Here is a 21,710-nt window from a genome sequence, read left to right on the forward strand (position 1 = left end):
AACAATTTCATCAACATAGGCTTCGACATTTTGCCCCAGCTGCAACCCCAAGACTTTGTACACCAACCTGGTGAACGTAACCCCTGCATTTCTTAAGCCGAAAGACATTCTGAGATGGCAGAAAGTGCCGAAGGGCATGATGAAGGCTGTCATGGGGATATCTGTCGGGTTCATGTGAATCTGATGATATCCGGAGTATGCATCCAAGAAGCTTATGAGTTTGCAACCGGCGGTCGAATCAACCAGCTGGTCGATCCGTGGTAATGGGAAATCGTCCTTTGGGCACATCTTGTTGAGGTCTGTGAAGTCAACACACATTCGCCACTTGCCGTTTGACTTTTTCATCGGTACTGGATTTGCTAACCACTCTGGGTGGTCAATCTCTTGTATAACTCCTGCTCTCAGTAGCTTGTTCACCTCTACTTTCGCCGCCTCTTGGCGATCTGCCGACATTTTCCTTAGCTTCTGCTTCTTCGTCTTTGCTTCAGGTTTGACTGCGAGGTAGTGCATGATGAGATATGGCGAAACGCCCCCCACATCGTCTAGTCCCCAAGCGAAGATGTCAATGTTCTTTTTTAGCACGGCTAGTATGCCATCGACTTCTTGCTCACTTAGGTCTCCACCGAGTGATATGACCTTGGCGGGGTCAAAATCATCTATCTGTCGCTGGATGACTTTGCCGTGTGGGGTGGGCTTCGGTATTGACTTTGCTTTTTCCTGCCCTTCGACCTCTAAGGTGTGGACCTCCCTGTCGAAAGGGGTTGCTGCGACAGCCGAAGGCTGAGAACCCTTTACAACTATCACACCGGCTGGGCCAGGCATCTTGAGCTTGAGGTAATTGTGATGAGAGACTGCTTCGAACTTGGTCAAAGTGCCCCTACAGAAGATGGCATTGTAGTTGTAGGGGATGTCGACGATGTCGAAGAGTATCTCTTCTTCTCTTCTGTTCTCTTGCGAGCCGAAAGCAACTTTGATGAGGGCTTGTCCCAGAACCTGCACCGCTTCGCCTCCAAAACCTCTGAGTGAAGTCGGTGCTTGAGATAATGCCAAAGTTGGCAAACCCATCTTGGCATATGTCCCGGCGAACATGACATCAGCCGAACTCCCTCCATCAATCAAGATGCACCGTACTTCAAAGCCAGCCATCTCTGCCGAAACGAACAACATGTCCTGGTGTGGGAAAAGAACTCCTTCGGTGTCCTCTAGCCCGAAGGATATTGGCTGCGACAAGTATCTTGGAACCCCATCACCTGCTGAGACAATATTGTGCACGGCTCGAAGTTGCATCTTCTTTTGTCGTTTCGACACTTGTGAGGGGGGATCAAATCTTGTTATGTCATGAATCACTCTTCGCTGCACGTCTTGGCGTTGCTCCGCCTGGGGTGCCTGGTTTGTGGCTGCTTCACGTGGTACCTCTTCGACCCTCGGCTGCTACGACCTTGGCACTTAAGCATTGCGTTGCTGCCGAATGTTTCGACACTGCTCGGTCGTGTGCGAAGAGCATCCATGAAAGGCGCAGTACAGGTCCTTCTTAATCTTCTTGCGAAAGGGTTGTTGTTGCCCGCCCGCTTGGTGAGTGTCGAACTCTTTGCGGAGGGCCTGCACCTCTTCGACTGCCATCACCACTTTGCCAGCTCGCTCGGTCCTAAACTTCTTCCATGTCATGGGTGCTTGGTTAGGCCTTGGATGCGGTACTTGGTTCGCAAAAGGTACTGGATGAGCCTGGGCGGGTGTTGGACTTACAACTTGAGCTTGGACCTGAGCTTGGGTGCTAGCATGCATGGTGGCTGTTGTAGCCGCGGCTGCCTTGTCGTATTCGGCTTGTATCTCTTGTCTTCGCTTGGTATCTTCTTCACCTCGAGCATATCCGTCAATTATGCGAAAGAGGTGTTCAAACGTTCTGGGCTCCTTTCGCGCGAGCCTCCTTGTGAGTTCGCCCTCGAGCAAACAGGCCGAAGCAGCATGGATGATGGATGCTTTGGTTATATCTTGCACTTGGCACCGTGCCTGCGAAAACCGGCGAATGTACACCCTTGCCGATTCCCCTGGCCTTTGGCGAATGCCCATAAGGTCTTGTTGAGTTTTCGGCTCCTCATAGGTACCTCGGAAGTTAAGGACAAAAACATCGCGCAATTGCTCCCATGAGTAAATGCTATTAATAGGTAAATTGAAATACCAAGATCTAGCTATGAAATTGAGCGCGAGGTGGATTACCATCGCCTTGGTATTCTCATCGCCATGAGCCGCTTCGATAGCAGATTTGTAGATGGACAGGAACTCTTTCGGATCTGTCTCTCCCGAGTACCGTGGCACTGGGGGGGTACTTGAATTGGGGTGGGATGGGGTGATTCTTGATCCCCCAGTTGAGAGGCAAACCCTTTTCAGTTCGCGGCTTGATCATAGCCCCTTGCTGAGCAGGCCAACTCAATTGTGGGTATGGAAGTGCGAACGGCGAAGCCACAGCTTGCATAGGTGGTTGAGCTGTGGGCAACGGTTGATGCGTTAAGCCGAACATCATTTCCTGATTTTGCTGGTCTGTCGAAGTGACTTGTACCGTCGTGGCTGGGTCGATCATGGTTTGATTCTAGGCCTGATTCGGTAGTTGGGCTGTTCCGTATCCTGGGGATTCCGTATCCTGGGGATACGGCTTGTGCGAAAGTTGTTGGTGCTTGGGCCATTGTACTTGGGTCGAACTGTGAAGGTGGACCTTGAGGCGAAGGCCCTTGGACTTGACTTGGCAAGGCGAACTGTCCCATCAGCTGCCCCGCCGATGTACCCTGAGTTGTGCTTCCCTCGGCCTGAGCCGGAGGCGAAGCTCTTGGTATGTTGTTGTGGGGCTGGTTGAGTTGTTGCAAAAAAGCTTGGAATTGAGCCTGCAAGGTCGAAGCTGCTTCCATCATCGCTTGCGGTGTGTGAGTGGGCTTCGGGTACTGGACTTGAGGCACCGCCGGGCGAACCGGTGCTTGGATCACTTGAGGTGTCAGGCGCACGACAATGGCTGGGGCGGGCCTGGCGAAGTACACCGGTTCATACGCAGCGTATGGAGGAGTGACTTGGGGCTGAGTGTAGAACTATTGGGTGTGGGCCTTGGCTTGTCTTGTTGCTTCATACGCTTGCTGCTGCTCTTGCATCTGGCGAAGCGTGTCTTGAAGTTTGGCCATGTTTTGGCACATGGCCCCCATGTCAGCTTCAGCTTGAGCTTCGAGGTTGGCATTGGCTTGTGAGGTAGTGATCGCTGCCGACGTCGAAGCTGGTTGGGCGAAAGCAGCGATCGAAGGCGCCCATGGTGCATAGGATGACAAGACCGCGTCTCTGACTTGGAGGGCCTTCGCCGCTGCTACCGCCTTCACCGCTTCCACATCGGACGAAGTTGTGGGTGCCGAAGGCGGGTAGGATGGCGGCCCCAGCGGAGGCGATGTAGCTCCAGCTTCGCCCTCGGAGGCCGAAGGCTCTGCTCCCTCTTCAGCTACCGTCTCACCTTCGCTTCCACCTTCCTTCCGCTTGGCAACATTCTCCTTGCCGACCTTCTTCGGTGGCATCAGTGGTTTCGCTCACTCTTAGTGGTTTCGCTCAGAGGTCCCCACGGTCGGCGCCAGCTGTTGTCGAATAGACAACTGCGTCACGCAGAAAGGCGTGGTTCTCTCAACAGTGGTTGAAAGTAAGAACAATTGTATTACTTGGTGAAAATTTTTTTGATCCCCCCATTACATAGTCTTAGGGGGCTATTTATAATCCTATTATAGGCTCCCCCTTTAGGGTTTAGGTTTTACAGGAGAATTTACATGGTTACTCTTATGATAGGGACATTATCAGGGGTACACAATGTCTTTTACATGTACGAGCCCCTATTGGGCCATAAATGGCTTGGCCCATCTATTTGCCGAAGTCTCCCGAGGGCTCGACGGCCCGCTGGGCCTCCTGGCGATGAGGTTCGGTACCTTGGTGAAACCCGTGCCTCTGTGCCGAGGCTTTCGCCTCTTCACCTTCGCCCGTGCGGCCCTCCGACATGGTCTCCGCTTGGCGAAGTTGACGTATTCCCAGCTACGGCTTTCGCCATGCGCCCTTCGCCCGTTGTGGTTGTCTTCCTGACCTTCGCCATTTGCCTCCCGTCCGGGCTTGTCACCTAAGCTCTTGGTTTCGGTGGTTCCGGCCGAAGGGCCCTGTGGTGTACCTCCAACAATATCATAGACAATACTTGGGTAAAAAGATAATGTATTAGCTAATACTCTAATACCACAGCCAAACAATCATATAATCTCTAAATCAATCTTATCTAAATTATAGACAAACTGTATAGATCGGACCTAACCGAGACAATATGGACTCAGAGATTAGATATGTTTATATCATAGACAATACTTGGATAAAAAGATAATGTATTAGCTAATACTCTAATACAACTTTATATATACATATCAATCTAGAGAATTTGTAACAACCCTCCCTCCAGAACCGCGTAGCCAGCCCATCCGACGGGCAGACCCACTTACACATACCACCCCACTTATACTTTCGTCCTCGCTTCGTGTAAAAAGGTTAACTCGAGAGTGGTATGGTTGAAGGGAAAAGGCCTTATGAGTTTGTTCCACCCTTGCTAAACTAGCAAGGTAGTACTAAACATGCGCACACAGCTCACATGGGCCACACAGACCTCATCCTGATTGGGCCAAGATGTCACAGAAATATACTCGATGTACACCAAATTTATTTATCTTAAGTGATACATATATATAATGGCAAATATAGCATGAAAAGCATGATTAGATTAACTAAACATATTAAAACATCTATATCAGGTAAGATCGGCTGAAACCCCCGATTCTACCCTTATTGGCAATCAAAAAGTAGGCCAGAGTTAAAGATTCAAATCACGACTTAATAGATCAAACTTAACGGATGTAGCATTAAGTTAAGTTTAGAACTTTTTGGCTGATGTAATAGTTTAGCTCCGTAAATATTTTTTGATACCGCAACTTTAAACATTTTCATGTAATATATCCATCAGCTACTAAGCCGATTTTACTCTTGCTTATCTCACACTTGCGATATTTCACAAAATTTTAGTCTAAGGGCGATATTATATATCGGACATCTAAAAAGCGATGTTCAAACATCGACTATTATCATACATCATTATAATCAACCAATTATGAGTTAACACATACACTTGGGTAATATTTCTTCAAAAATTTTCCATTAAGTGTTTTTCCAAAAACTTCTTCATCAAGACCCTTAAGCATATAAGCCCCTTTTAGCACATATTTATGGATCCCGAAAGTTCCTTCCCAATTTGGTGACCACTTTTCAAAGTTGTTATCTCTTATTCCTATCAATAATATCATCTTCCAAACAAGTTTTTCTTCCACGAAAGACTTTGGCACAACCTTTTATTATAATGCCTTACAATTCTTTCTTTGTCTCCTTTAACTTTTTCCATTCCACATAATCTAGCTTATACCAAATCTTCTGGCTCCTCAACCATCAAATTATGATAATCATCAGTTGTTAACCGATCTTGTAAAATAATTCTCCTTGAGCTGATGTTAGTTTCCCATGGTAGAACATCTTCATGCCCATAAACTAGTTGATAAAGTGGAACTTGTATAGATCCATGACATGCCATCCGATAAGACCATAAAGACTTAGCTAATATAGTATGCCACTTTTTAGGTTGTTCGGCAATCTTCCTTTCACCAACTTGATCAAACTTTTGTTGGATGCTTTTGCCTGTCCATTGGCTTTGTGCATAGTAAGGAGAAGAATTTAATAACTTTATGCCCATACTTTTAGCAAATTGAATAAACTCATCGGACACAAAGATATATCCTTGATATGTGGTTATTGTTTGGGGTATTCCAAATCTATATATGATATGTTCCTTGACATATTCAATGGCATCCTTAGAATCAACCTTCTTCAGTGGAATTGCTTTAATCCACTTGGTAAAATAATATGTAGCCACCAAAATAAATTGTGACCTTTCCTTGGTGGTGGATTTATCTGGCCGGTCATATCGATTCCCCATCCTCTGAACGGCCATGGCTTAATTATTGGGTTCATAGCTGACGCAGGTGCTCTCTAAATTGCTCAAAACCTTTGGCAATCTTGACATCCCTTATAATATATGAAACAATCCTTCAGCATGGTCGACTAAAAATACCCAACTCTCCTAATCAACCACTTCATTCTGTGAGCGATTGATGAGTTCCACAAATTCCTTCGTGCACTTCACACATAACCACTTTAAGTAAAACTCCATCAATCGTCGGATAATAAAGATCATCATCAAATACAACATATTTAAGAGCCTTATATTTCAATATCCTTGATGCCGATTGAGAATGATTTTTCAAATACTCAAAAAATTCATACCTCTAATCATCGGCTTGTATAGCAACAATCTCTATCTCTGTCTATTATCGTCTCTCTCAGTTCCAACCCATTGACCACTTCGTTCCTATCCACCGAGCAACATAACAGGTAGCCTGGCTCATTTGCCTAATCCATGTTGGGTTGTTTGGTTGCTGGACTACATTCAGATTGACTGATTTAAGATGTTTAGTTGGCCGGATATGAATGAAAAGAGATTTTATTTGCTTGGTCATAGTTAGTGAGTTGAGCTACCTCCTCGTTATTTGAGTGGTTAAGTTATCCATTTAACAATATCGCGCACACAAAAGAATACTACTTTGGTTTATAATAAAATTAACATATTACTATCTAAGTCAAAGAAAAACAATTCTGTTTCCAACAAAATGACGAGTAAAAAAAATAAGAAGAAAAAAGAACGATAGAGATTTCCATATAACCTAGAAGTTGCAGCCATACTATTAGAAGTATAATCTTGTTGTTTTAGTTTCAACATGTTTATTTGTATGGTAGTAGCTGAGTAGAAGTCACATGTATGTGTTATCTAGCTAATTAGTTAGCCATGCATGCAAATGTGGCGAAGGGATCAGCACACGTCCAGGAGCAGGAAGCGGTCGAACGCTGCATGCACGTAGCGGCGATTGACCAGGAGAATTCTGTTAGACGTGGGTGAGTTTGTTATCTAGGATTCTTGCATTTCTTTAGGCTTAAGCAGGTCATGTGCATCTTTAAATAGAGATCAATGTAATCAGTTTCATTGTGAGAGAAAAACAGAAAAAGAGTGCTACGCACTTGCAAACAACTCTCTGTGTTCTGAGTCCTTGTGTTTGTGTGTGCTTGTGTTCTTGTGAGATTCAGTGAGTGAATAGCTTTGATTTCCAACAATTGGTATCAGAGCTGAGGTGAGTGTCTACTGTCATGTCTGGCGATGGAGTGTACACGCCGCCCGGCCGCCGCAGTAGCAGTAGCGGCAATGGCACCGACGGCAGCGGCACCGATGGCAGGAACGATAGTCGTGAGCTTGTTGTGCAGCAAGTAAAGGAGGCCGGGGTGACATTGCGCTATCCCGTGCTCACAAGCAGCAACTACATCGAGTGGTCACTCTTGATGAAGGTAAACATGCAAGCTCAAGGTGTTTGGGATGCTGTTGAGCTCGGCAACACTGAGCACCGGATCGACAGGATGGCATTGGCGGCCATCCTCCAAGCGGTGCCGTCGGAAATGTTGGCAACATTGGCGTCGAAGGACACCGCGAAGGAGGCGTGGGAGGCCGTGCGCACGATGCGCATGGGCGTTGAGCGTGTGCGCGAGGCGAAGGCGCAGTCCCTACGCAAGGAGTTCGAGCTGATCCGCATGAAGGAAGGAGAGTCTGTAGACGACTTCGCCATGCGGCTAACGGGCCTCGTCAACAACATCCATACCTTGGGTGCAATGATGGAAGAAGAGATGGTGGTCAAGAAGTTTCTTCGTGTGGTTCCATCCAAGTACACCCAAGTGGCCATCTCCATCGAGCAGCTGATCGATCTGAAGACGCTGTCCGTTGAGGAACTTACCGGCCGTCTCAAGTCCGTGGAAGAAAGGTATGAAATCGATGGCAATGGAAGTGAAGCATATGGCCGTTTACTGCTCACGGAAGAGCAGTGGATGGAACGCATGAAGAGCAAGAAGAAGAAGGACACCTTTGACAAGGCAAAGGTGCGCTGCTACAAGTGCCAAGGGTACGGGCATTATTCATGGGAGGAGAAGTGTGCTGGTCTGAAGGAGAAGCAGGCGTTGCTTGCAGTCGCGAGCGCCGACAACGAGCCAACGCTACTTTGAAGAAAAAAATGGAAGGTGTCAAATAAAGCCAACAAGATTAAGGGGGTGATTACTAGAAGTATAATCTTGTTGTTTTAGTTTCAGCATGTTTATTTATATGGTAGTAGCTGAGTAGAAGTCACATGTATGTGTGTTACATGGCGTGAGTGCTAGCTTAGTGGTTGTGCTGCATGGCTTAGTGAGTAGAGAGATTGGCAGTGAGTAGTGGCTGATCGTGTTGCCAGGAGGTGAGAGTACATCTAGCTAATTAGTTAGCCATGCATGCAAATGTGGCGAAGGGATCAGCACACGTCAGGAGCAGGAAGCGGTCGAACGCTGCATGCACGTATCGGCGATTGACTAGGAGAATTCTGTTAGACGTGGATGAGTTTGTTATCTAGGATTCTTGCATTTCTTTAGGCTTAAGCAGGTCATGTGCATCTTTAAATAGAGATCAATGTAATCAGTTTCATTGTGAGAGAAAAACAGAAAAAGAGTGCTACGCACTTGCAAACTCTCTGTGTTCTGAGTCCTTGTGTGTGTGCGCTTGTGTTCTTGTGAGATTGAGTGAGTGAATAGCTTTGATTTCCAACACATACATTCTTTTAAGCATCACGATTCAAGATCCGGTGAACAAAACAAAAAGGATAGAAGAAAAAAAAAGGAGAGGAATAGTCGGAGGGTTTGCATAGGGCATTCACATTGCGTCTCACTTATATGAGAGGCCACAAAGTGCCACGTATGCTAGGGCTACGAATCCAAAATTTGAGTTCTCCACAGTGCAAGTGGCTTTAGGTATGGCTTTAATTTTATATTTCAGTCCCTTCTTTCACTTTTGTGTAGAGGTTCAAAATTTACACCAAATGCCCCAGACTCCAGAAACAAAAAGCTCCCCCTCCACCCCCCTCTCTCTCCCTTATCCCTTCTCGGACTTTCCTCCACTCACTCTTGACAGCGAGCCGGCGACTTCAGCTCCCTCTCCTCCTCCCCCGACTAGCGTCCTCATCTCCTCCCGCGACCGGCGACCGGCGTCCCTCCTCCCCTGACTGGCGCGCCGACGTGAAGCTCGGGGACTACGAGCGGGATGGCCGCTCAATGACGTGGAGCAGGACGGAGCGGAGGTTGCTAGCGTGGGAGCCAGAGAACTCCGACGCGTGTTGATGACCGACGGCACGGTGGAGTGGATTCGAGGAGGCCGCCGTCAAGCTACTGTTGTTGCGGACTGGCCGAGGCGGCTTGGAGCAGAGGACGAAGACGGGGTTGACGGTGCGGAACAGGGATGACAACATGGTTAGGAGCCAGATCCGTCGCCACCTCCTCTTCCACCACAACCACCGTCTTCCCTTCTCCCCAGGCCGTCGACGCCGCGCCGTCGACGTTGCCATATCCGATTAGCATCCAGACCCATGTCCTCCTCGAGCCCCTTAAGCATCCAGACCCATGTTGCAACACTCATGCCCCTTAAGCATCCAGACCCATGTCCTCCTCGAGCCTGTATTTGATTTTATCTTCTCCAACTCGATTTCTCTTTGTTTTCTTCTGGATTCAATTTGTCTTACTACAAACATGCGTTTTGGGCCTGATTTGTTTATAAGATTGGGTTTTTTTTTGTGTGTATGGAAATTTGGGATACATGCATCTGTTCGTGTGTTCATGCTTCCATTTATGTTTTTGCCTGTTGTGCATCCAACTTGGTAGTTTTCTCCGAAAGTCAACTTGGAAAACGAGAGAATATAAGTTCAGAAGAGGGAGATTCGAACTCACCCTAATCTCGATGGAAGTGTTGTACCATTGTACATCACTACATGCTCTACTGCTCTTAGTTCTAGCTTTCGGCGAAAAATACAGGATAGAACCAGCTGATGTTTCGTTGTAAAGAAAATTAAAAACCAAGTTTTAACAAGCAACTCGTGTTACTGGGAAACGAATTAGCTAGGGAAACAACCTTTCCATTCTTCAAAAAACTAACACGTACTAAACACCCTTTTCAACTTTTAGTGGAAACGATTTCTCTCATCTCTTCTGGCCCAGTTCAGTTCAGTGCCAACCCACTGAATTCAGCGAGTAATTCAGTGGGTTTACAAATAATTAGCTAAATCTAAAAGTGGCAAATAGTTAATGGATTAGTTATTAAACGCAGGTATCAAGGGGTCATTTGCATGTGTGCGAAGGGTACTCCCGAGAGAAAATCAGCAGAAAAATCATCACGCCTTGTAAAATGGGGCATCGCCAAAAAAAAAGGGTTAATTGGATTCATGCCATTAAAAATTTCACGGTTTTAAAAAACACCATTACTATTTTGCTATTTAAAAGTATACCATTACAATTTCATAAGTATAAGAGATATGCTACTAAATACCCCTTCACTTCAATTATCAATTCTTTTAGACGAAAATACCCCCGTCTTCTTCCTTCCCCTTCTCTCCTCTTTTGCAGGCAATGAACTCCAACGAGCAGCCACCCGCATCATGCTGCAGCAGGTCCCTGCCTCCATTTACGGCAACCGCGGGGGAGAGAGAGCTCCAATGCTTGCCGCTGCCGCCGTCGAGGAGTAGTAAATAGTGCGGCTTATGCGGTTTGCTAGTGCTTGTGGATGGTGATGAAAAAGTTCTCTTTTTTGGGGGTTGCGATTGTGTTGACAGATCTGAGGGGTCTCAATGTTTGAAGAAATTTTGTGTTTTTACTTTCTTGCGTAGTTAGTGATTTCTGGAATGTTGCGTTGGTTGGCAAGTTTATTTTATACTAGTGTTGCTACTGCCAACTGATTGATACTGTGAATTTTAGGAATAGAAAAGGCTTATCTTGTCATATGAATAACATTTATGTTGATTAATCTGAATTCAGGCATGCTTAATCAGTTTGGTTCTTTCATTGATGGAGGAAATGGGTCGTACTAAGTGCTAACTAATCTCATGTTCCTCTTGTCCCCTGATGCAGCATCCTTCCGGTCTGTGCTCAAGACCGCGTGGCCGTCGGCTGCCCTGAATGTTGTGTCCTCTGAGCACGGAGGTCGCTGCCCTGCCTGCTCCAATCGAGCAGGTCCCTCGCCAAGTTCTTCCAGCGGGACGGGCGGCAGCACATCGGAGTTTGTTGGCCGGAAGAGAGGAGAGAGAAGGAAGAAGGGATGAATGTAGAAGACGAGGATATTTTGGTCCAAATTTGATAAACATAGTGAAGGGGTATCCAGTGGCATATCACAAATAGCTGTAAAATTGCAATGGTATCATTGCAAATAGATGAATTGTAATGGTATACTTCAAAACTCAAAAATTTATAATGGCATGGATCCAATTAACCCAAAAAAGAATAACACGGTCGGACTTCGGAGGGAGTGTCTATCAGTAGATTGTATCCAAAGAGAGCAGCCGAGCAACAATGGATTATCCACAGAGGATGCGATTGTAGTGCAGTGAATCCATACTAATCCAGGTTTTGAATGACCGCATATCGAAAGAGTCCCGATGGTCCAGCATATATGGCTACAACACGAAACTTATTTGCATACAGGACGTTGTCTTAACTTTGGATTTCGCGATTGTGGAGAGCACCTCCATCGGCAACACATGAAAAGTTACCGGACTGGACTTCATGGTCGAGCGAACTTTAACGTCTTTTGTTGGCATAGTCATCAGACACATCTTCATCTTTGAAATCATTCTGAAGCAATTCATCCTGACCATCATCTCCTTTCAGATCCTCATTAACCAGGCCAGCGCCATCCGCTTTGCCCTCACCATCCTCTTTGCCATCACCATCAACTTTAAGATCATTTAACAACTCGTCCAGCTTACCGGTGGAATCATCACTGGTTGCATTGTTCATGTAGTTGTTGCCTCCACCGTAGTTTGCACCTTCATATGCACCAGGTGCTGCACCCCCTTGATTGAAGTTGTCACTGCTGTAATTTCCAGGGGCCGAATTATATCCGCCGCTGCCTCCTGTGTAACCAGTACCGCCACTACCGTAGCCATGTCCACCTTCAAAAACACTATAGCCACCACGCCCACCTTCAGAATTATATCCACCACTTGTGTTATACCCACCGTAATTGTTACCGTCACCGTATCCACCACCAACATACCCACGGCCACCCTCACTATAGCCTCCAACACCACGACCACCATATGCATCCTGTCCACCATAGCCTCCACCTCCATAGCCACCGCCACCACCATACGTACCCTGTCCACTGTAGCCTCCACCACCATAGCCACCAGCACGGCTACCACGGTCATGAGCATAACTCACCCGCACAATCCGGCCCTGCAGATCCTGATACAGGAAAAATAATACATATTACATGAACAGTGGGCAACAATCAAAGGAAGGAGGTTTATCTGTTAATACAAACCAACCAATATTGATCACAATAGCTACTGAGGGTCATAGATGACTCGTGGAAGAAATTAGAAAATATTATAATGACCATACAGTTTCAGACCTAGGGATGGCAATTTGCCCCGCGGGGCCGGGGGCGCGTATAGTTTTCAACCCGCAGGGCTTTGGGGTCGGGGCCCCGGTCTTGGTCGGGTGCAGGGACGGGGGAGAAAATCCACCCGTGGGTGACCCACGGAGACCCGAGGCAGGTATATTAGACTTCAAAAGAACATACAGCCCATACAGCCCCAAGAAGCCCAATCCACCTCTCCCTAAAACCTAACTATCCTCTCTCCTCACCTCTCCCTATCCTCATCCTCACAGCCGCCACTCACTCTCCATGGCTCCACACGCCTCCACCGACCGGCGACCACGGCTCCAGTGCTCCACCGACCACCGCCCCTCTCCCTCCGCCTCCAGCCTCTGTTTCTCGCCCTTCTCCCTTGACGCATCGGGCAGCGTGGCGAACCGGCGACAGCTGGCGGCAAGGTGCGCAGGCAGGCTGCTATGGACTAGGGCACGAGGCGGCGCAGTGGTGAGCAGGGCGGTGTGCAGGCGGCGAGCAGGGCGGTGTGCAGGCGGCAAGCGATGCGGTGAGCCGGGCGGCATGCAAGCAGTGATTGGGGCAGCAAGCGGGACGAGCAGCTGTCTGCGAGGGGCAGCACTGCAGCAGGCAGGCAACAAGTTAGTGATGCATGAACTACTACTGCTATCAAGTATTTTGATTGTGCATTTAGTTTTTGGATGGAGTGGTCTTGCTGAAGTCTTGAATTGCTGATTGTGTACAAGTATTCTTGTTGAATCGACGGATTGTTTTGCAATTTTTTTCTGGTTGGATGGAATGGTCACTCTTATTGCGGGGCCCCGATCGGGTTGCGGGGCCCCGGAGGGGCCGGGGCCGGGTGATGTTGCCCCCGTATCTCAAATCGGGGCCAGGGTCGGGTGGAGAAGTCGGGGATCGGGGCGGGGGCGTTCCAGACCAACCCGCCCCGTTGCCAACCCTATTCAGACCATGAAAACAAGCAAACAAGGAATAGATCAAATGAAATAGCAGCTCATCAAATTGCACCAGAAGCCAAGAAGTATTGAAGAACAGTCTCTAAGAGAACCAGTCACACGATAATGATGTTGAAGATACAGAAATTGCAGTGCCAGGATATCTTTACTATTTGAAAAAATTCAAATGGTGGATGTCTCTCATTCGCCCTATGCTCCTCTCACCAAAATCATGAGTTGACAAACCACATGAACTCACCAATCCCCTTCTTCACATGAACTCGCCAACCCCAACAGCAACACTCAATCTATAGCGGCTTTTCTTTTTCCTGGGGGTACCCCTTCAACAATTTTCCACATTCCCCCCTTGATCGTGGAAGCTGATCCCCTTGGTGGTGACATGCAGCTCAACCAAGTGCACTACTTCACTACATGCTCCATTATGCACCCTGTGCAACTGTCCTGCCAAGATCCCAAGACTATCAACATTCAGTTCCACACTGGCTGCAACCAAAGCATGGCCATCCTGCACATCCATTGGCTTTGCTATTGCAGATGGCGGCCACTATATTCCAATAACGGATGGAAGAGACTCAAAATTGTATGTTAATTGTGTATGTATCATGAGTTCATGACCCTCCTAACATAACAAAATAAAGACTACCAAGTCTAAACCCAGTATAAAAGGTTCAAATAGATATATGCACTACATCTCCATAAATGAAACATGATATCAATCGATAAGATAATAAATATTTAGATCCTCATTATCATATAAATATTCAGGCAAGGAAGCAACAATAATCAGTTGAAAATAACAAGTTCAAACTTCAAATTTAAATTTTCAAATTTTTGTGCAAAATAGCGGTCACTATTGCGCTTGTCAGGCAGCAATAGTGGCCGTTATTTTCTTCTCGGGCTGCAATGGCAGCCACTGTGTTCCACGCCGCTATTTAGAACTGCTAGCTCATTGTGGCAGCGGTATGATGTCACCAAGAACAGTATGGATCCGACCATTGTTTCCATCATATATCAACCGGTGAACTCGTTCCTTAACATGGCCAATTTACTTGTATTAAGAATATGATGCTAACTAGTGATTGAAATATATACATTTATTTGTTCAGGGGTGATCTCGATGTTTGGGAACATATAATGGAGTTGGAGACATCACTCATGGTGCAAGACGAGATAGAGACCAAGTCCCCTACATTGTGGAAAATCCAATTCGGCCTCCCAAGATAGCATTGACTTCAAACAGCCGCCAAATTTGCAAACTAGCTCCGTTTTGGGTCCATGAGTCTTACTACTTAAAATCCGTAGTGGTGGTCTTGATTCCTGACACGGCAGACGCATGGATCGCTAGATAGAATAGCTCGTAACACCTCCGCATCGCTCCTCACCTATGCCACGCACGCCTTCTACCCACGCAGCGTCTTCGCCTCATCCATCATCCCACTCTCCATGTCCATCGATACAACATATCCATCGTCGTGCTGCCGGTGCCCTCCCATTCACGCCGACGGCCCTCTCGCTTGGTTCGCCCCTCCCCTCCTCACCATCAACACGCTGCTGTAGCCGTGCCCACGCCCGCCGGTCTGACACAACCCTCGCCATGCCGCTACATCCCTCGTCATTCACCCAACTCCTTTGCCGTCAGCCTGCTAGATCAGGGTTGTCATTCTTCGGTGCACCAAGCTGACTCCCCTCCCTCTAGCCTCCGCTCGTTGGTCATCCCTCCCCTCACCACTCAGTTTCACGCGAAGCCAATTTATCAACAGCAAGGGTCGAACCGCCATGACCATCTATCTCAGCCACCACCTCTACCGCCAAATCCACCATATCGCACGCTCACCCTGACCCTAGCAACCCCCGCACGGCACTAGGCTGCTGTCGCTTGCTCACTCATCCGACCAACATCACACAGCTCCCACCACATGTCGTGAGAATTTCAAACCTCATGCCTTCCTTTTCCCCACCGCTGCACATCAGTCCTTCCTCTATCAGTCTATCCTCGGTCACCATCCCCATTCCCACATGGTGCAAGGCATGAGGGCAGGCAGTCTGGCAATGGGCGTGGAAGAGGGGAATAGAGGAACCCACAGCAGAATGGGCTGCAGCCTTGCCCTAGCTCGGCAGGCAGCCAACCTTTTGCTGAACCAGCAGCAATGAAGGTGAGGTCAATGATTCATAGGCCGAAGTTCATTTTCTCCGCATTAGATGTTTTCCAGGCCTTTCAGTTAACTAATCTGAATACTGCTATTGTCTCGGCTGTAACCGATCTAAATTTTTTGGCATGCGACACAGGAAAAGAATTAACACCTGTCTTTGTGCTAGATGTACTAAAAGGATGTAGTTCATGTGTTATGTTTACCATTTCCTATGTAGATTTTGTTGAAGGATTAAGAAAATAAAAATTATCATATTTGATGGACTTAAAAATTCTAATTCTCTTCCATGATGTTTGTTGACCATTTATCTCATGTATCTTTTTCAGATCATTGTGCCTGACTAAAAGGTTGGATCTGAAAGATCTGTCTTGCACACATCAACGTTTGATGGAATAAGTAGCTCCTAAATCCACTCGTTGATCTATATTTTCTTTTAGCGGTATTATGGATGTTAGTAAAACTCAAAATATAACTGGCACAATATGCCTGCATAGTGTTTTCATACATTTATGTAAAAAAGATAACTTGAAAGAACTGCTCGATTTTCTTCATTTTTCATAGCATTGATAATTTAATAAAATGTGAGGCTTTACTACTAAGTATATGTATTACTGCAAATGTTTCATCTCTATGTATGGGTTGAAAAACAAAATATTATTCTCTTTTGCATTGTTAATGACAGTTTGATTGACATTAGGGTCTTTAATTTTAATATGTTCAGTAAAAAGCGAAGATGGACATCATGGCAGAATTGCTTCTTCCTGAGATGCTCAAAGATCAATAACACAATATTGTTTTGATTGAGTCATGACACACATGAGTTCACCACTATTATGCCAATGATTTCCTTCAGCACTACAGTATTGTGCTGAACAAACCACAGGAATAATAAATCTCAAGTAGATTTTAGATTCTGATGAATTCTGCCATACAAAGTGATGTTATCAATGTTCCAGTGACTTCCATAATTTAGGAACATATTTACTAACAGATGTACTTGTTATAGTTTTCTGATCGATATTTCTGCTTAGTTAATTTTCTAATATAGTCAAGCAGAATTGTGCCAATTTTATCAATTTGCCAAGCTGTTTTGCAGCAAAAGATAGTATATAAGTAGTCCTAAAGATGTGTGCTACTCAAAGATAAGCTGCTAATCTTTTAGTAACTTACATTTCACAATTATAATCTTTTTGTGGCACTAATCTTCTCTGTTTGATACATAACATGTAAATCTCACCAACTAATCCTTTGCCTATGCAGGGTTTTGCTTGAAGGATTCTGCTACTCACAATTATAATCCCTTTTTACCTCTTGAACTATTGCGGGGACTCATCATAAGTGCATGGACAATTCCTCTACTACCATGCAGTGCCCTTTCTCAGGATTAGGCACTCATGTATGCCAACCAAATGTCTTGCAACAAGCTAATCATTCTGTCTCCCATCTTATTTTTACAGCTGTAGGTGCATGTTTTTGTGGATAGAGGTGCAAGTTAGCACAGCAGGTGAGTCCTCGAAATTTTTTTATTTTTTAGACTTTTTTACTTTTTAATTTTATTAATAGACCTTTCCGAAAAGTATTTCCAAATCTGAAACGTTTGGCCAAGCCAGACTGCCTGGCGTGGCCAAATCACTTTGTCACACCATGCGCAGCTGGCATGGCAGCGTTGTCCTACCATGCCAGCCTCTTGTCACGCCACCGTGGCTGGCGTGGCAAAACAACGCTGCCAGCCAGCGTGGCCAAAAGGTTCAGTTTTCGGAAAGGTCTATTAATAAAATTAAAAAATAAAAAATGAAAAAAAAATCTGAGTCTTCATGGCTTTGTGTTAACTGTGAACTCCCTTATATCAAGCAATTGTATGTACATTAAAAAACGTAAACCGTGTCATGTGGCTGCAAAGAAAATTCCATTGCTAAAACACTTCTGAGTAATCAAAATTAATGTAGGGGAAGAATAAATATGTTGTAGTGCATGAACTATGTAGCGGTCACTAATTTTACTGTATATTGTTGTCATCAACATACTTTCTATATAAGCAATTCAAGTGATTATACGCTGACATTTGTTCTATAGTCAATAATGGAGTTCTTTTTTTCCTTCCGATGACTTATCAGCATTGTTGTCGCTAGATAATTGAATACAATTGGGCTTTACACTAAATCATAAAAGTTGACATTTGCATCTTTGATTCCCCGTCCTCTTGTTGATAGAAAGGCTACTAGCAAAACAATTGAAGAGTGCAAAGTTGATTGTTCTCTTCGGCTTGATGCAGATACGAGTATAATGGAATTGAGAATTGGACGGATTAATGGCAATCTACCATACGGAGACAATCACCTTGACAAGGCTCCTCTTATTTTAGTTGCAATAATGTCAGAGGTGAGCAGTGTTGTGATTTTTGAAGTTTTTTAACGTCTGATTCACAGCAAACAGACAATGTCAGCTTGCTACAGTACCTAATTAACGGTGATTCATTCATGTTTCTTAAAGATCAGCATATTTATGCAAACTTACAACTCGGTGTATTGAGAATCTCTTAAGAGATGGCTATGAGCATTAGTGCATTATCCAGAAATTTACTTGTATTTGTTTATGTCTTAATGAATTGGATTTGATCATGTAAATTCAGTTGTAATCTCTCGAGATAATATTCAGTTATATATATATATAGCCTATTATAGGCATATAACATGAAGTTTTGATGATGGATATTATCAGTAGACGAAAATAGAGAAATGTCACACATCAGGACCCTCTATAGTCTAGACACATTATCAGTACATAAATATCTAATTGCAAGTGCATGCTCCTTGATAATTTTCATGCTGTGATGTCCTTGACTGCTTCCTGATGCACTAACTAATTTTTGTATTTAAAGAAGCATAATTTGATTTTGTTTTCCACAGCACAACCATATTGAGCTTCGATAAGGTTGATCTATATTTTCCCCATAGCAACGCATGGGCACCTAACTAGTATGATGGAAAGCCCTCGAAGTCATCTTTTAAAACGGATCTAGCCTCGTCTCCAAATTCCATCTGAACCAGCCACAATTGAAAAAACAAGGTGTTGCGCCACCTATCATGGGCCATTGGGCTTGTAACTTCGTCTGGGACCCCGGTCCAAGTATTGGCCCAACATGAGTGCGCACCAACCTGGTAGAGAACGACCCTAGGTGCCCTTTGGTCGTCCTCCCACCTCTTTAAATAGCTAGGTACCCATTCAGGGTTTCATAGATTTTTTTTAGGTTGTGTTTTGCTCTTTAAATGCACCCAGATATTGGTCGTGATCAATTAGATCATAGTTTGTCTTCAGAACCTCTTTGCTATCAGTTCACCACTTCATTATCTAGCAAATATAAGTTTGCTTCTTCATATTTGTGCGCATTTACCTATCTAGCTACCTGAGTTGCCTCAATCTATTTCTTCTTGTGTTCTCCGTTTGCATTGCAGGAAACATTATTCGTGAATAGGTCAGTCGGGTGTGCCACGGTTGATAACGACAAGGGCGTGGTTTAGCGTTTGCGGGTTTAGACCTCACATCGTCCACGTCATTCCCCACCTGCAATTGTGGCCACAATAGTGTGACACTACCACCAATATTTAGTACCATGGTCTCAGAGCAGATATCTATCTACGAAGGCTTTGTCTAACACACTTGCAAAGAGGCACCAACGACAACAGGCCATTCATGTCTCTGCGTGTGGACCATGACAACAGACTGCTCAGCACAGCAAAAAGGACATACACACACACACACAACCGGTTTGATGAAACCCACAGACAACCATGAAGGTGCACGGCACCCAATGCAAATTGCACATGGCTCCTGGATCAGTGCGAGCCATGAAGGTTCAGTGCATATGCAATTCTGAATGTTCACATTGTGTTCCCACTGCACCACTTCTATAGAAACTTTATATTCATTTACCTTATCAATTTGCAGAAAGCCTAATATGCGAGTGCGAGAGCCAAGCTCCTCAGTGCAAACGCTTTCCAACCACTTAAACTTTCATCCATCACCTAGTCAGTCCAACAAATCTTTGCAATGCAAGAGAAAAATGGAGTTGACGGAATTCAGAATTTTAACTTTGCAAGGCAGTACATCAAAGTAAAGATCTTCAGTACCAACTAGAGTGCCTTTGAAGCAACCATACCACATACTGATACACCATATGCATTGCATTCATAAGTCAAATTGATTTAAATATTTACCAAATAAGGATGCCAGATTAATTTAGACATAAAACACCTATGCATTAAACCTCAAGTAGAAGTTGAATTGCAAACCAATAGATATAACAAAGTTTGCACAACACACCTTCCCGTCCATGCCAGTAATGGCAGCTGCAGCCTCATCCGTGGATGTGTAGGTTACAAAACCAAATCCCCTCGACCGTCCAGTGGTACGGTCCACAATCACCCTAGCTGAAAAATATCACCACTACTGATTGTTCATACGTATAGGAACATGCTTATCATCAATATGAACAAAAAAAAACAAAAACCAAAAAACAAAAAAACAAGAGACATACCTTCAATGACTTCACCGTAGTTAGCAAACGCTTCCTTCAGACTCTGGTCATCAGTACCATAAGAGATTCCTGCAGGAACAAAAAGCAGTTTAATGGCAAAATATCAGACAAATACCCCTCCAAACAAGAGAAAATATATTTTTTAGAAAAAAAAAAGAACGAAATGGATGAGCAGTGAGGAACAGAGAAAACGACAACAACCTCCGATGAAGAGCTTCGAGGAGGACATGCATCGGACCGCCTGGAACAGCGGCGAGCCCGAGCCTGCGGACTGCCTGACGAGGTTCCCAACCTTCCGCAAGAAGGCCATATCTCAGAATCCCCTGCCAAAAATCACACGAAAATTGGATTCAGCAACAGCACAGAATCTCTCGGAGGCAACAAATACAATCGCGTGATGGGGAAAAATAAACATTAAGGGCCGATCGGTTTCATCCCAATCGGCGCTCCAATCTCCGGACGCAAACAAGCAAACGGCCTGGGATCCAGCCAGGCGCTATTCCTAAGGTGGATTGGGGCGGGGAGAAGCAGGCGGACAACCAGTGGGTGGATCCGTTGATGGTGTTGGGGGGATTAGGGTTGGAAGCGTCTCTTACCTGGAGAAAACGGAGGCGGCGGCGATTCGGGTGGCAAAACCCTTGAGGCGACTGCTGCTCAGGAAGGGGAGAAGTTGGAGGATTGAGGTTTAGGATTTTTCTTCTCAGGGGCATTTTCGTAAATTGTATCAGCAAATATTTATTGTATCGGCTCAGCAGAGCAAACTAGTTAGGACTCAGGAGCAAAATTTCATACTGGATAAATCCATATGATCACCCCCTCGACTTTTTCTTTTTCCTTGGTTTAAGGGTTTTTCATATTATTGCCAAAATTAATCTTGGTAAATTTTGGTAATGCTAAAATTTTGGCAAGTTAACAACATTATTAAATTTTGGTAGAATGTGATCAATGTGTTGTTGCCAAAATTTCCTATGCATTACCAAAGTTTGGTAACAACTAAATGTAGCTATATATTTGTCAATTTTACCAATAGCTTAAAATGGCACCAATCTAAAAACTCTCCTTTACCTTTACTCATGAACCCTAATTTATTTTTGCAAATCAAATTAACATATAATCTCCAATATTACCTTATCTAAATTGATGGGCTGCACAGGTCCTACATTTGCACATCGTGCTCCATATGGCTGGCTGCAGAGGATAGGGTGGAGTCCACCGGTGATGGAGGTTTTTTGCTATTTTTCTTTTGCTCGTCGTCTCTATGACATTAAAACCAATACAATTAATTTTGAACCACAATACATTTAATTTTGTTGATAATGAACCTCTATCCTGGTATAGAATAAGCTCCCAATGTTTCATCTCAATGTATACTCTTGCTTCACACAAATATTTTATATAGATATATTTAGGGGAAGCAAATTCTATATTTTAGTTATGCATGTCTTTGAGCCAAGCTAATCCCTTAA

General features: G+C 45.0%; 1 protein-coding gene across 2 annotated transcripts; it reads right to left on the minus strand.

Moving 5' to 3' along the window:
* Nucleotides 1-11,367: 11,367 nt before the first annotated feature.
* LOC4348309 (glycine-rich RNA-binding protein 10) lies at nt 11,368-20,900 on the minus strand. Of its 2 annotated transcripts, none has more exons than XM_015759334.3 (5): nt 20,841-20,900; nt 20,446-20,567; nt 20,245-20,313; nt 20,031-20,137; nt 11,368-12,438 (listed from the first exon to the last, which is right to left on the minus strand). In XM_015759334.3, the coding sequence occupies exons 2-5, from the start codon at nt 20,552-20,554 to the stop codon at nt 11,770-11,772; spliced, it is 954 nt and encodes a 317-aa protein (XP_015614820.1). In that variant the 5' UTR covers nt 20,555-20,567; nt 20,841-20,900; the 3' UTR covers nt 11,368-11,769. The 2 variants fall into 2 exon arrangements, with proteins under 2 accessions (XP_015614820.1, XP_015614821.1); XM_015759335.3 differs by having other exon boundaries at nt 20,658-20,900.
* Nucleotides 20,901-21,710: the final 810 nt, after the last annotated feature.

This window comes from Oryza sativa, chromosome 10, assembly GCF_034140825.1.
Source record: "Oryza sativa Japonica Group chromosome 10, ASM3414082v1".
NCBI classification, from domain to species: domain Eukaryota; kingdom Viridiplantae; phylum Streptophyta; class Magnoliopsida; order Poales; family Poaceae; genus Oryza; species Oryza sativa.

Bases quoted from the DNA above. Each gene is read 5' to 3' on its own strand.
- LOC4348309 (XM_015759334.3), bottom strand. From the start codon at position 20,554: ATGGCCTTCTTGCGGAAGGTTGGGAACCTCGTCAGGCAGTCCGCAGGC. The intron at 20,138-20,244 runs GTATGTCTCTTG...GATATTTTTCAG, and splicing joins CTACGGTGAAGTCATTGAAG to CTAGGGTGATTGTGGACCGT. The intron at 12,439-20,030 runs GTGTGTTGTGCA...TTCCTGTATCAG, and splicing joins TTACTGGCATGGACGGGAAG to GATCTGCAGGGCCGGATTGT.